The 12,774-nt window shown below is 40.4% G+C and overlaps 1 protein-coding gene across 1 annotated transcript in view; it reads left to right on the forward strand.

The window, feature by feature from the left end:
* Positions 1-12,774, forward strand: part of TYRO3 (TYRO3 protein tyrosine kinase) — a 145,154-nt gene that overhangs the window by 93,990 nt on the left and 38,390 nt on the right. Inside the window, exons 8-10 of the mRNA XM_075282823.1 lie at positions 2,670-2,812; positions 4,481-4,625; positions 11,767-11,896. Of these exons, the coding sequence (XP_075138924.1) occupies positions 2,670-2,812; positions 4,481-4,625; positions 11,767-11,896 (418 nt within the window). The remainder of the gene's footprint in view (positions 1-2,669; positions 2,813-4,480; positions 4,626-11,766; positions 11,897-12,774) is intronic.

Genomic DNA, 12,774 nt, shown 5'->3' on the forward strand with positions numbered 1-12,774 from the left:
ATGATGAGTGTACCCAGATGGCTGATGACACGTGCCTTCTGTGATTGGTTATTTAATGTTGACGTCTAAAGTAGGCGGTGGTCGCTGTATAGCCTGAGAACCCAAAATGTTGCTACTAACTATTCTATAGTTGACCAAAGTGATGTTATATGCGATGCAGAATAAAATATACACTGAGCAAATCTCCTAAAATTTGTAGTTTTGACCTTTTCTTCTTTTTGTGCACATTTCTTGGTGAAATGGAGGTTACCCAACAGGGTACTGGCACACCAACAAACCAAATCGACTCCGTAAACAACCAACAAGCCTAAGTAATCCAGTAGGGGACTGTTGCCTGAATTCTCTCTTAGCCTGGTGTACATTGTACATTATATAGGTTGCTAACAGGTCTGCAGTGTAAGCTATATGAATTTCAATGGCAGTGCATGGCTGTATTGCTTTGCGCATATATAGGAAGTAATTGGGGAATAACTTATTTGGGAGCTGTTATTTACGCTGTATGTTCTGTAGTCGGCACAATTATTACCAAGAATTGCAGATCATTGACCAGATCAGTATGATTCAGTCTAGAACAGTAGAATACTGACAACAAAAGTCTTAAGAACTGTGGAATACTGACATCTATTGCTCTCAAACTGGTGTAAAGCTGGCTCATGCGTCAATGGAAAGACACATGAGCGTCCTGGGATTTTGCAACAAGGACACCTGACTCTTGTACTGAAACTATGGGATTCTAACCACTGTATTAGTGGACTTACAGACACCTGGGCCATTAGAAACTATGTAATATTAGCCATAGACTCTAAGATTTACGTCATGTAGTAAAGTCTTTTCTGAGGTTCTTAGAAGGGCAGTATAGTCGCACCAAAGACGATTGGATCCCTAGAATGGTAAAAATGAAGGCTCTCGAACAATTGATTGCTATTACAGACATCAATTATTTTTCTGCTGGTACAAGCTATTAGTAGCTTTCGGTTAAAAATGAAAACCTGAAGGATCCTATTAAAGTCACTGAAGTCTATTATGCTTCTGTACTAATCCTAAAAATGGATCGGAGGCTGTAGGCTTTATGCAGACATGAACAGACCATAGTAAGAAGACTTGGCCCTGCTTGCAAATTCAGATTGATAAATTCATATTAGTTTTCCCTTTGTGTTGTTTTTAGGTATTCTTTTAATTTAATTCCAGTTGTGCCCCTGGCCATGTGAACAAATACAATTAAACTGCCAACTTTGGGAAAGTTATTACCCAGTCTTTCATGCAGTATTTTTATTTTGTTATTTAAAGAAATTGGCTAAAGGGATTATACATAAATTATGTTAAAGAGGAATTCTACTAGAATAATGTGAAAGTGGCTGCGCTTTCTGTTGTCACTTTTGCAAAAATCGCCGCCACAACTGAATAGGAAATGGTAATATTGAAGAGCTAATGAATAATAATTACTAAACTGGATCTATGGCTATAACCCACAATCCCTGACTAATAATATATGGCATTTAAGGTTGTATGTAGCGGCCATTGGGAAGTAGGTTGGGAGTAGTAGTGGCCACATTGTCAAGGATGTCTATTTGACTCTGGCACTTTGAAGGACTGGTGCCATGCAGAGGGGGCCTGACCAAAATCCTGACCAAAAAGACGGCTGCCATGGATATCAATGGCTGTTTGTTCCGGCTCCCAGAAAAAAGAAGCGACATGCTCATTCTTTCAAGTTGGATTCGCCTCGCGACATCCGCCTGAAGACGCTCCCTCCCGACTAGGCTCATTCATTTGGGCCTATTCCGGAGCAGAGCGCGCGACTGGATGCTGGTGCAGTGCACCCCGTCTTTAGAGGTTCCTAAATTAGGATCATACCAACCGCTCCATTTACGAGCCCATATAGTAAAGGTACATCGTACGTACAGGTGCTGCATCTGTATATCAAGATACATCCAAAGCAAGAGAATCAGCTTGTCTCTTGTAGTGTTCTCAGTGGGACATCACATATATTGGAACAAAACTGTGCTAAATATATATCAAGTGAATTTAATAGACTGGTTCTTGGGAGGACCACTTTTACCTAAGGATAGAAACTCTTGATTAAATGTGATATTATGGATTCCTTGCACAAAGGTATCTCTGGGAAATTTGTTCTTATTGGCTTTACAGAAGGTCTCTGCTATAACATAATTTTCAGAGATGACTCAGAACACATTTTAAGGCTTTTTTGCCGCACGGTCTGTCATTTTTTTTATGTCTGACTGAACATTTTCAATGATGTATTCTGCACTGTGTAAGATTTACATACATGAGTCTCTGAACCCTCTAATGATGAGGCTTGTTACGGCAGAGCAGCTAGCATCAAGAAGAGTGTTATCTTGCGGGAACCTGAGTCACTCATGTACTGCCTCAATTATTTCCTCTGTGTAACCTCGAGATATGTTTTGCTAGTAAAAGATAGAACGCTATGGGCTATGGACACCAAAATTAAGTTGTGAGATTCATTCTTCAGCATCTGTACCTGGTATATAATGACAGTGTTTGCAGGTGATCTTGGTCGTTGGCATAGCCATTGGTCCCATTAAAAAGCATGCAGTGGTACCAACATACCTACCTTGTGCTCAAATGTGCATGCTATCTAATTTGCAATTAAATTGATAACAAATTCTCAAAACTTTTTATTCTACCTACAGTTCCACTGCTTGTGCCACAAAATGTCCATCTGACAAGGACAGAATCGGGTCTTTTGTTAGAATGGGAAGAAGTTCCACCAGATCTTCAAAACCATAGCCTGCAGGGATACAGAGTGCAGTGGGAACAGGACAATGTAACACAGGTCAGAGATGTCTCTGTATTGTCTGTTATACCTCCATTATAATAGTAATAATAAATTCAAGACTACAAAGAACCAAGATCTTTTCTGTGGTTTAGTTTACTTCTGAAGATACAATAAGTATCTGGTCTACACAGCTCCAGTATTCAGTACAGAAGTCTACAGTATGGCTCCTACTATCTTTAAAGGTTTTATAAGTCAGCCTTCCTGACTTATAAGCAGGAGCTATAGGGAGTGCTGCAGAGCAGTTGCTACCAGGCCCTGGACCATGAAAGGATCCCAAAGGTCCCTTTGCCACATCAAATATACTTTTATTCTGAATGGCACAAGCTAGGTAGAAGCCCCATTACAGATTTTGCATTGGGGCCAGGAGCTTCAAGTTACATCTCTGCTTATGAGGTTGAAGTCCTATCCCTTGGATAAGTCATCAATTGAACATCAGCAGGAATACAACAACCAGGATTACCAGGGATCAGCTATTTGAAGGGGCTGCAGCATTCTTACAAGTGCTGTGACCTCTTCACTGAAGACCAATAACTGCACAAAATATTATAGGGTGTTTGTGCTTGGTTATGACAGATCCATTCACTTGATTGAGACTGAACTACAAACAGGCCATGTGACCGATATACATTGCCTTTGTAGTAGAACTTCAAATAGCTGATCACTGGGGTCCTGGATGTCAGACAGTAGACCATCTGTTCTGTTATTATAGCACTTGTTTTTTACATGATTCCATATAGTTTGCTTGTAAAAATTAGAAACATGATATGGAATAAGTGTCAGACTCCCAATGATCTGCAGAATGAATGCCTATAATTCCCCCTTCATCCTCCCTTTGCGTGAAGTGCCAGTGAACTTGTATGACTGGTGCTGTATTAACTTCTATGACTGGTGCTGTATTAACTTCTATGGGGCAATCTCTGGCAGACGCATGGAAACCAATAAAGAGCCAGTCATGGAAGCGTTCACTAGGAAGATTCAGGGGGACTTGCACATCCCCTTTCTCCTGATAGCTAGAGACCCAGCATTCAGACCCCCAGTGATCTGACACTTATCCCCTATCCTGTACATGGGGGAGATAAGTGTCTTCAATAGCACAACTCCTTTAAATTTATATTCACATGCAGAAGATTTGTTGCAGACAAGTCTTCAACTCTTATTTAACTGAATGAGGCTTGCAGAAATCCATTTATGTGCTGCAGAAACAGCCCAATTCAGATGTATGGAACATGTTTTTGATTGCAGAAATTTCTGCAGCAAATCTGCCTCGAATTTACCCTCAGTCTAAGGCCCCCATGTAGCAAGTTGCTGCTGAAAAACGGTGCGGAAAAGACCGTGGACTGAGCATTTTTCACAGAAAGTCTGCAGAGATTTCCTATGTGAACTATCTGTCTCTATTATACCTATATGAACAATGCCAACGTTTCCATAGGTATAACTGACATGCTGAGATTTACAAAAATATAGCGATTTTTGAAATTGCATTTTTGTGCAGTTTTTTTTTCTGCAATTTGTGGATGGGATTAGCCAGAATCTCATCCACTCTGCAGGTACTGTAATATGCAGTTGTTTTTTTTCAGCGTATTCACAGTGTGGGTCTCCAGCCTAAAACTGATTTTGTATTAGGAATGTAATTAGGATTATTGGTTGTTTCTTCCTCTGTTACAGGGAGAGGTGATTGTTCAGGGAAATCAAATCAACCTGACTTTCTGGGATCCTCATAAGGACCTAACTGTGAGAGTCTGTGTGGCCAATTCTGCTGGGTGTGGACCTTGGAGTGACTTTGTTCTAGAGGCCTCCAATGAAGAGCCTGGTGAGTAGGTCCAGGACTGGGTTACGGTTCTAAAATTTAGTTCTTAAATTTCCCTACCATGTCATGATTTTAGGATCTCCAATGGAGGGAACCCATTACTAATTTACTAATTCACAAACTCTTTGACCATTAAAGTAAACTTGTCAAATTGAACATATAGTCCGGTCTGCCAGCAGCATGTTATGAGCCAGGGTGATCTGAGCAGATTAATATAGTTTAGTGGGAAGAAATTCTGTACAACTTGATTTATTTTCTTGCTCTGTGCTTAGGCCTGGTTAGCATCTGTGTTCGATATTACGGTGGGGAAATCTGTTTGGGTACCCCCAAATGGAATATCGAACCCATTGACAAGTGATGAGCTTATGAAAGAACATGGACCCCATAGTTAATGGGGTCTATTGATGGAGTCCATGTGTTTTCTGCACGGTGTTTATGGGATCTGTGTGCTTTCATTGCTCACCGCTTGTCAATGCATTTGGTATTCCATTCGGGGATTCCCCAAGCGGACTCCCAAAATGGAATACAGAGCGCAGATGTGAACCAGGCCTTATAAGTCCAGAGGGCAGTCCTACTCCGTGAGTGATAGTCTTTTCTGTAGGAAAATGGCTGCCAGTTACTGCAGAGCAGAGTCACCCACTGGACTCCTAATCTTAGCAACATCAGAGATTTCAATCAGTAAGTGACAACATGTACTGGATCTGTTCCCACAAAACCGTATATATATATATATATATATATATATATATATATATATATATATATATATATATATATATCTATCAATCTGCTCAGCTCCTCCTATTCTGTAGCGATATACTAGTAGATTCAACCACCCTTTCAGTAACCGGTTCCCTTTAAGGAAATATTTATAGTCACTCTACAACGCTGCTCTAGATCACGTGTGTTGTTTTTGGTGTAGTACTGAATGCTAATACAGTATATAATACATGATCACTAGGAGACAGCACAGCTAGCTCTATTATATAGTAATGGCAATAGTATGACTAAAATGGAGCTAGAAACAAGGTTTTATAAATGTGCCAAAATACTTTATATTTGTGTTGGATATTATCAACATCATCATCGTTATTATTATTTTATAATTGGACATTGCATCATGTTTGAGATCCAAACATCAATATATTATTGAACAATAGATCTGAGTCCGGAATTCTAAGACTTGAGATTTTTAGATCAAAATCAATAATATAAACACTGGGATACTACCACATGGTATACCTAATAAAATCTACCAAAAAAGGTTTCTTGCCAGACTCTCCCAGGCACAAAGAACGACAAACCACAAACAAGGTAAGTATGACATCTGGTATACAAATATTATGACACCAATACACATAGTATAATGTTAAAATTCCACAATTTTTATTAAATACCAATATACAAAATACAGAAAAAATATATATATATGGATACTGTTAAGGACAAAAAAGTACAAATACAAGAAAGCTGGGTGTTATGAAGTGCCAGCTGGAATAATAGTCCCTGAAGATACTGCTAAGTTGCTATAGAACTCAAGTGCATGTAGCTGAAATATAGTCTCGCCTGAGACTCAATGAATGTGTGAAAGCAATTCACATGTATGGTAACAGATCAAGAACAGGATTAGAGCAAGTGCAAATAATGATACCAATATCAAAATATATTGTATACAGCCCCGTAACTCGATATCAATTGTAATATGACTCACTGTCACTACAAAAGGACTAGTAGATCTATAGTAAACATATTATCCATGTAGAAGTATCACACACTGGAACTTACCCATAGTAAGGGACACTAAGCAGACCCACAGGGACGGGCACCTCACTACCCAGACCCCGACGCGCGTTTCGGCGCAATGCCTTCGTCAGGAGGTGGAGTCAAGGGATAGGACTGATCGCTCTATATATATGCCGGCATATAATGAATTGTCCAATGAGATCTCATAACCTATAGCCAACAGACAGCCAGTGGCATGTCTCAACCGCAGAGGAATAGCGGCGCATGCGCGAGGACCTTTCCAGGGCCGGTCACATGACCAAACAGCTGACAGAGCAACTCTCGCGTGAGTACGCGCGGTTGTTCGATATTGCAGCCAGGGCATGCGATCGCCGCAGACACCTCACGCATGCGCACTTCGCTCGGTATCGCTAACAAAGAACATAGTAACGATCTACAGTGGACAGCCCAGCCTATTCAAAACAAAGGATTCCACGATTTTTATATAAGAAAGGCGGTGTATGTGTGTACTGAAACCAATGATAGGAATACAACTATAACCACTAATGCACTAATTGTTCATCACCTTGTATAGTGCATTAGTGGTTATAGTTGTATTCCTATCATTGGTTTCAGTACACACATACACCGCCTTTCTTATATAAAAATCGTGGAATCCTTTGTTTTGAATAGGCTGGGCTGTCCACTGTAGATCGTTACTATGTTCTTTGTTAGCGATACCGAGCGAAGTGCGCATGCGTGAGGTGTCTGCGGCGATCGCATGCCCTGGCTGCAATATCGAACAACCGCGCGTACTCACGCGAGAGTTGCTCTGTCAGCTGTTTGGTCATGTGACCGGCCCTGGAAAGGTCCTCGCGCATGCGCCGCTATTCCTCTGCGGTTGAGACATGCCACTGGCTGTCTGTTGGCTATAGGTTATGCGATCTCATTGGACAATTCATTATATGCCGGCATATATATAGAGCGATCAGTCCTATCCCTTGACTCCACCTCCTGACGAAGGCATTGCGCCGAAACGCGCGTCGGGGTCTGGGTAGTGAGGTGCCCGTCCCTGTGGGTCTGCTTAGTGTCCCTTACTATGGGTAAGTTCCAGTGTGTGATACTTCTACATGGATAATATGTTTACTATAGATCTACTAGTCCTTTTGTAGTGACAGTGAGTCATATTACAATTGATATCGAGTTACGGGGCTGTATACAATATATTTTGATATTGGTATCATTATTTGCACTTGCTCTAATCCTGTTCTTGATCTGTTACCATACATGTGAATTGCTTTCACACATTCATTGAGTCTCAGGCGAGACTATATTTCAGCTACATGCACTTGAGTTCTATAGCAACTTAGCAGTATCTTCAGGGACTATTATTCCAGCTGGCACTTCATAACACCCAGCTTTCTTGTATTTGTACTTTTTTGTCCTTAACAGTATCCATATATATATATTTTTTCTGTATTTTGTATATTGGTATTTAATAAAAATTGTGGAATTTTAACATTATACTATGTGTATTGGTGTCATAATATTTGTATACCAGATGTCATACTTACCTTGTTTGTGGTTTGTCGTTCTTGGTTCCTTGGTAAGGACATGTTGTGGTAGGGCCTACAATAGATACAGGAGACACACGCATTTATTTGTTTATGCGTGTTTGCTTTGTGTTTGGTTTTCTCCCAGGCACAAGCATGCTCGGCCAAGTGATGCATGTGTACTTGGGAATGTAGAGAAAGCAGGGTGGCAGACGTTTATCTGCCCAAGAGTAAAATGATCAGGCACTTGGAATCCAAATGCCCAATCCTTATATCCACCTACATCTGTGGAGAAGCCCACGAATACATTAGATGGTCAACTATACCCATTGAAGTAGGCTGATAGATCCTTCATTTTTATGACCAGTCTTAGTTTTTTTTTTTTTTTTTTTTAACTGCGATTTTTATTGAAATTTTCAAATAAACAGTAAACAAACAAACCAGGGTAATGATTACTGCCAGAACTGGAAACAGCGGGTAAAAGACATATTAGAGCAACAAAAACAAAGTTGCAATATGAACCAATGCAAAAAGGAAAAATTGACAAAGACAGGGAGACACAAGGAGGGAGGAAGGAAGGGAATCCGAGATCATGGGTAGCACAATACGAGTCCCAGGGTGCCAAAACCGCTCGAAACTTCTCAACTGTATTGTTTAGAGAAGCTGTGAGGAATTCCAAGCATCTAATATCTTTAATGCGGGCCAAAAGGAAGGGAATCGGAGGTGGCTGGGTAGACTTCCAATGGCGGGCTATACGGGATTAAACTGCAGTACAGATAAGATAAAGGGACGTTTGCTCAGGGAGCGAGGGGGGAGATTGAGGAGGTTTACCATAGGGTCCAAAGGAATTATAAGGGAGAAAACATCAGTCATCATAGTCTGGACATCCAACCAAAATGGGCGAATCAGGGAGCAATCCCAGAAAATGTGGATAATGCCCCAGACGTCTGGGGCATTATCATACAGGCCCAAAGCATTATGGTAGCAGTAGCAGCCTGTTGCCATACAGGCCCAAAGCCTGTGCTAGCAGTAACAGACTATTACTACTACCACAGGCTTTGGGCCTATATGGTAATATCCCAGACCACGTGACATCTGGGATATTACCATATAGGCCTGAAGCCGGCTAGGATTAACATGAGCACAAACAGAATGTCATGCATCCCAAAGCCCCCCCCCCCCTCGGCTTATACTCAAGTCAGTAAGTTTTCTCCGTTTTTTGTGGTAAAATTAGGGGGTTGGCTTATATTATGGTCGACTTATACTTGAGTATATACGGTAACCTTGCTAGGTTCCTGCTACTTTATAATATGTTGTGTATTGAGTTTTCCATTTGACAAGTTCCCTTTAAACCTTTATTTCAAGGCTTATTTGACATAGTTGAGGATTGAGAAGCAGAATGAAAGCTAGACAATGTTAAATTTGTTTTTCCTGATTTTTCAAAAACCATATGTTTGGGTGAAGAATTTGGCACATTGAAAAATGCCAAAGAACATCTAAATGCCAAAGACACGTATTTTTCATTTTGGGCCAGTCTGTTTCATTGGTGTATAAAAAACATGTATTAACATGAGTAAAAACATTACATGTAATAGCACCCTTAGGCTACATTCACATGACAGTGAAAACTCAGTCACTGAATAGGACTGTCAAAATATAGGTCACGTCCTATTTTTGGACGTTTTCATGGATCCCTCCATACACTGAAATGCTTGGGGGGGGAGGGGTCTGTGAAAAATAGATGATTTGCGCCTTGGTCCTGTGCATCTAGCCTTAGAGGGTGCCTTGTCAAGGTGTATCTCAGCCCAATCCAGCATGTCCTAGTTTCCTCGCTGCACCTGTACTTTCCATTTCAAGTATGAGTGCAGCCGGACATTTTACGGTAATCTTGTGCAGCCACTATTTGCCTGCCGCACCTGTATTATAGCTATTGCTTCAGATGGAAAGTGCAGGTGCAGCCTGGCAGTCAGCACACGCCAGCTACAACTGGGCCGTACTGTGTAAGGGCACCCTTATACAGTGATTGATGCTGTTTACAGCAAATTACCTGCAATGCATAGGGTTAACCCAATTATTTGGCACCATCATCCCAGGAAGTATAACTTGCATTAATGGAACTCTGCACAGTTAGCCACTAATGGTTTAATTATTTTTAATCTTAAGACAAATGAGTTCTGATTGTCCCATTTTTCCCTTTTAAGTCCATTCTGAACAGCTAGCACTCATTTAATTCAGAAGATTGTATAAGCTGTGCCTGATGAATTTTCCAAAAATAACTCCTTGGCAGTCTGCTGGGCCTTTTTACTTCCTTTGTGTCCAATTTGGCTGCCAATTGGTATCTGTGTTCACTCTCAAAGCTGAACTCCTATATGCACCTGCAGCTTCTATTTGTGGAATCTTAATAGTGATTATGCAAAATTCTGAGTGGGCAACTGATTTGTGTGCCACGTTCAGCTTGGTGCGTCCCTTTTCAGACTTATTTTTATGCTCTCCAAACGCTCTTGTGTAAGTCTCCTCCTTTCCCAAATTCTTTTTGCATTCCCTTTGTCTCCCCAGCAATATATCATCTTGTCTTTAGTACGCACTGTTTAGATTACTTTAAAAACTAAAATGCCGACAGCCTCTGAAGTCAGCAGTGAACTGTACAAAAGACTAATGTGTGTGTGTGTGTGTGTGTGTGTATATATATCCACTCCTTTAGTAGTCTTAATATATTTCTGCTCTATGTTCTATTCATTCATCTTAATTATACATTATTTCATTTGGGAGTTACTGAGATAACTCTAAAATAGCTCTATCTATCTATCTATCTATCTATGTAAAGTGGTGGAAGCTACCCCTTACAAGTTTGTGCCATAAATGCATTACCTATTGGAGTCCTCACAATAGACAGATTGTCACGTACGGACCGTCCTATCATGTGATATGGATGTGGCAATTGGGTTAATTCATTCCACTCACTTAATCTTGCACTAACTCTTCACTCAAATTAAGTGTAAATCGCACCCCAACACAGTCCACGCACCCCAAATACACGCTGCCACAACTATTGACATATATACTCTTCTTTCCCAACAGTCAAACACAGACTCACTATAAAAAGGTAATGGGTTCATATTGCAAACACACAATATGATTAAATGTAACAATTTAATACGCAAAGGATTCACTTCTATTTTTAAAAGAGACAAAAAAACAAGATGATAAGCAAGAAATACAGTTGTAAAAATAAAAAAGAGAAAAGCAGATAAGCCTTATGAATTAGAGTCCTTCTGGTTCTATGCAGCTTAGAAGAATGGAGATGGCCTTCATCCAGCTTGCTGTCTCCAACGGTGTGACAAGCTTTCAGTGTTTTCACAATCTCTTCTAAGGTGAAACTCCAGGATTGCGCTTAGCTATGCCTCCTGCCAGGGTGTCCCCCTCTTCTCCTACTCCTCGAGGTGGGGGATTAGCTGTTTTTTTTTGTCACCTGGGAAAGTTGGTGCATAATTTGTTCTCTCTTTGCCCTGAAAGTTGGATCCCTTCTAAACTCTGAAGTTAAAACTGGTCACAAACTGCCTTCCTCCATTAAGCCTGAGTTATCCTGGCAATGACAGAGAGCTGTTAAGCCATAACCTGGTCTGTATTACTTCAAAGAGCTTGCTGCCAGACTGGGTCATACAACAACAAGGAGTCTGGTCCTCTGCTCATAGGAAGGGAATATCCCACTCTTGATCAGTCCCTTATAACACAGATACCAATGTAATATATTGATGACACATGCATAAGCAATATATACTAATAATATATTTAGTAATGATATTTACACAAGTGGCCAAACAAGCAAATTGTCATGTTATAATATGTAATACTGTTCTATTACTTTGTAGGCCAGCAAAGACGCCCACATACAAGAATGTCTTGGGTTCCTCTGGTTTTGGGTATCCTTACTGCCTTAGTGACAGTTGTGGCAATGACCTTAATCTTTCTGCGCAAAAGGAGAAAAGAGACAAGATTTGGGTGAGAAAACAATCTGTTATGTCACACAACTGTGGATTAGAATGTGTCATTGACTTTTACGCAGGAAAGCCAATTTTTGACATCGATGCATTGATGGAAGTTATCATGAGTTCACACTTGAGATTATGAGAAAATAATAATTGTACTACTTATATACAAATTGTGTTTTATCAGCTATTCTTATCTAACTTATGCTATATAGATGATACTCTTCACCCATAGGGTGTTGTCAACTGGACTCAAAGCTCTATCAGAATGCCACTACATCTGTAGCTGATGTATCCAATCCATTGCCACAAGGGTCTGTGCCAGAAATAGCCATATTGGTGATATGTCCATTGAGTGTAGTGATGACAAGGTGTACAATCCTATTAATATGCCCATGTTCTGAATAGATGAAAAGTGGACACTCATATTTGTACTAGGCAAACATAGGCCAATATTGTGGCCAACTTTCTTTTAATGGGAAAGGAAAGGGAAAAAACTTATCCTCCGATATGAAGACTTGTGGATGACAGACAGGACCAGCACAATGACACTTTTTTTTTTTTTTTTGTCTCGTCTATACGGGCCCTTTTTGCTCTTGGATTGCATAAAGTGAGAAGTGAGTATATTGAATATTTCAGGCAAAATACTAGCACTGTCACAGTTTGCCACCATGTACAACCATAGACCAGTGATGGCGAACCTTCGAGAGACAGAGTGCCCAGACTGCAACTGAAAACCCACTAATTGATCACAAAGTGCCAACATGGCAATATAACCATAATACTGTGTGGATCCACAACCTGAGACAGTTACAGACCCACATAGTTCAATCTACTGCACAATGGCCCCCAAACAGTATGATCTGCTCCTCAGAGTTTCCCTTACAGTAT

Source organism: Leptodactylus fuscus, chromosome 7 (assembly GCF_031893055.1).
Source record: "Leptodactylus fuscus isolate aLepFus1 chromosome 7, aLepFus1.hap2, whole genome shotgun sequence".
NCBI classification, from domain to species: Eukaryota; Metazoa; Chordata; class Amphibia; order Anura; family Leptodactylidae; genus Leptodactylus; species Leptodactylus fuscus.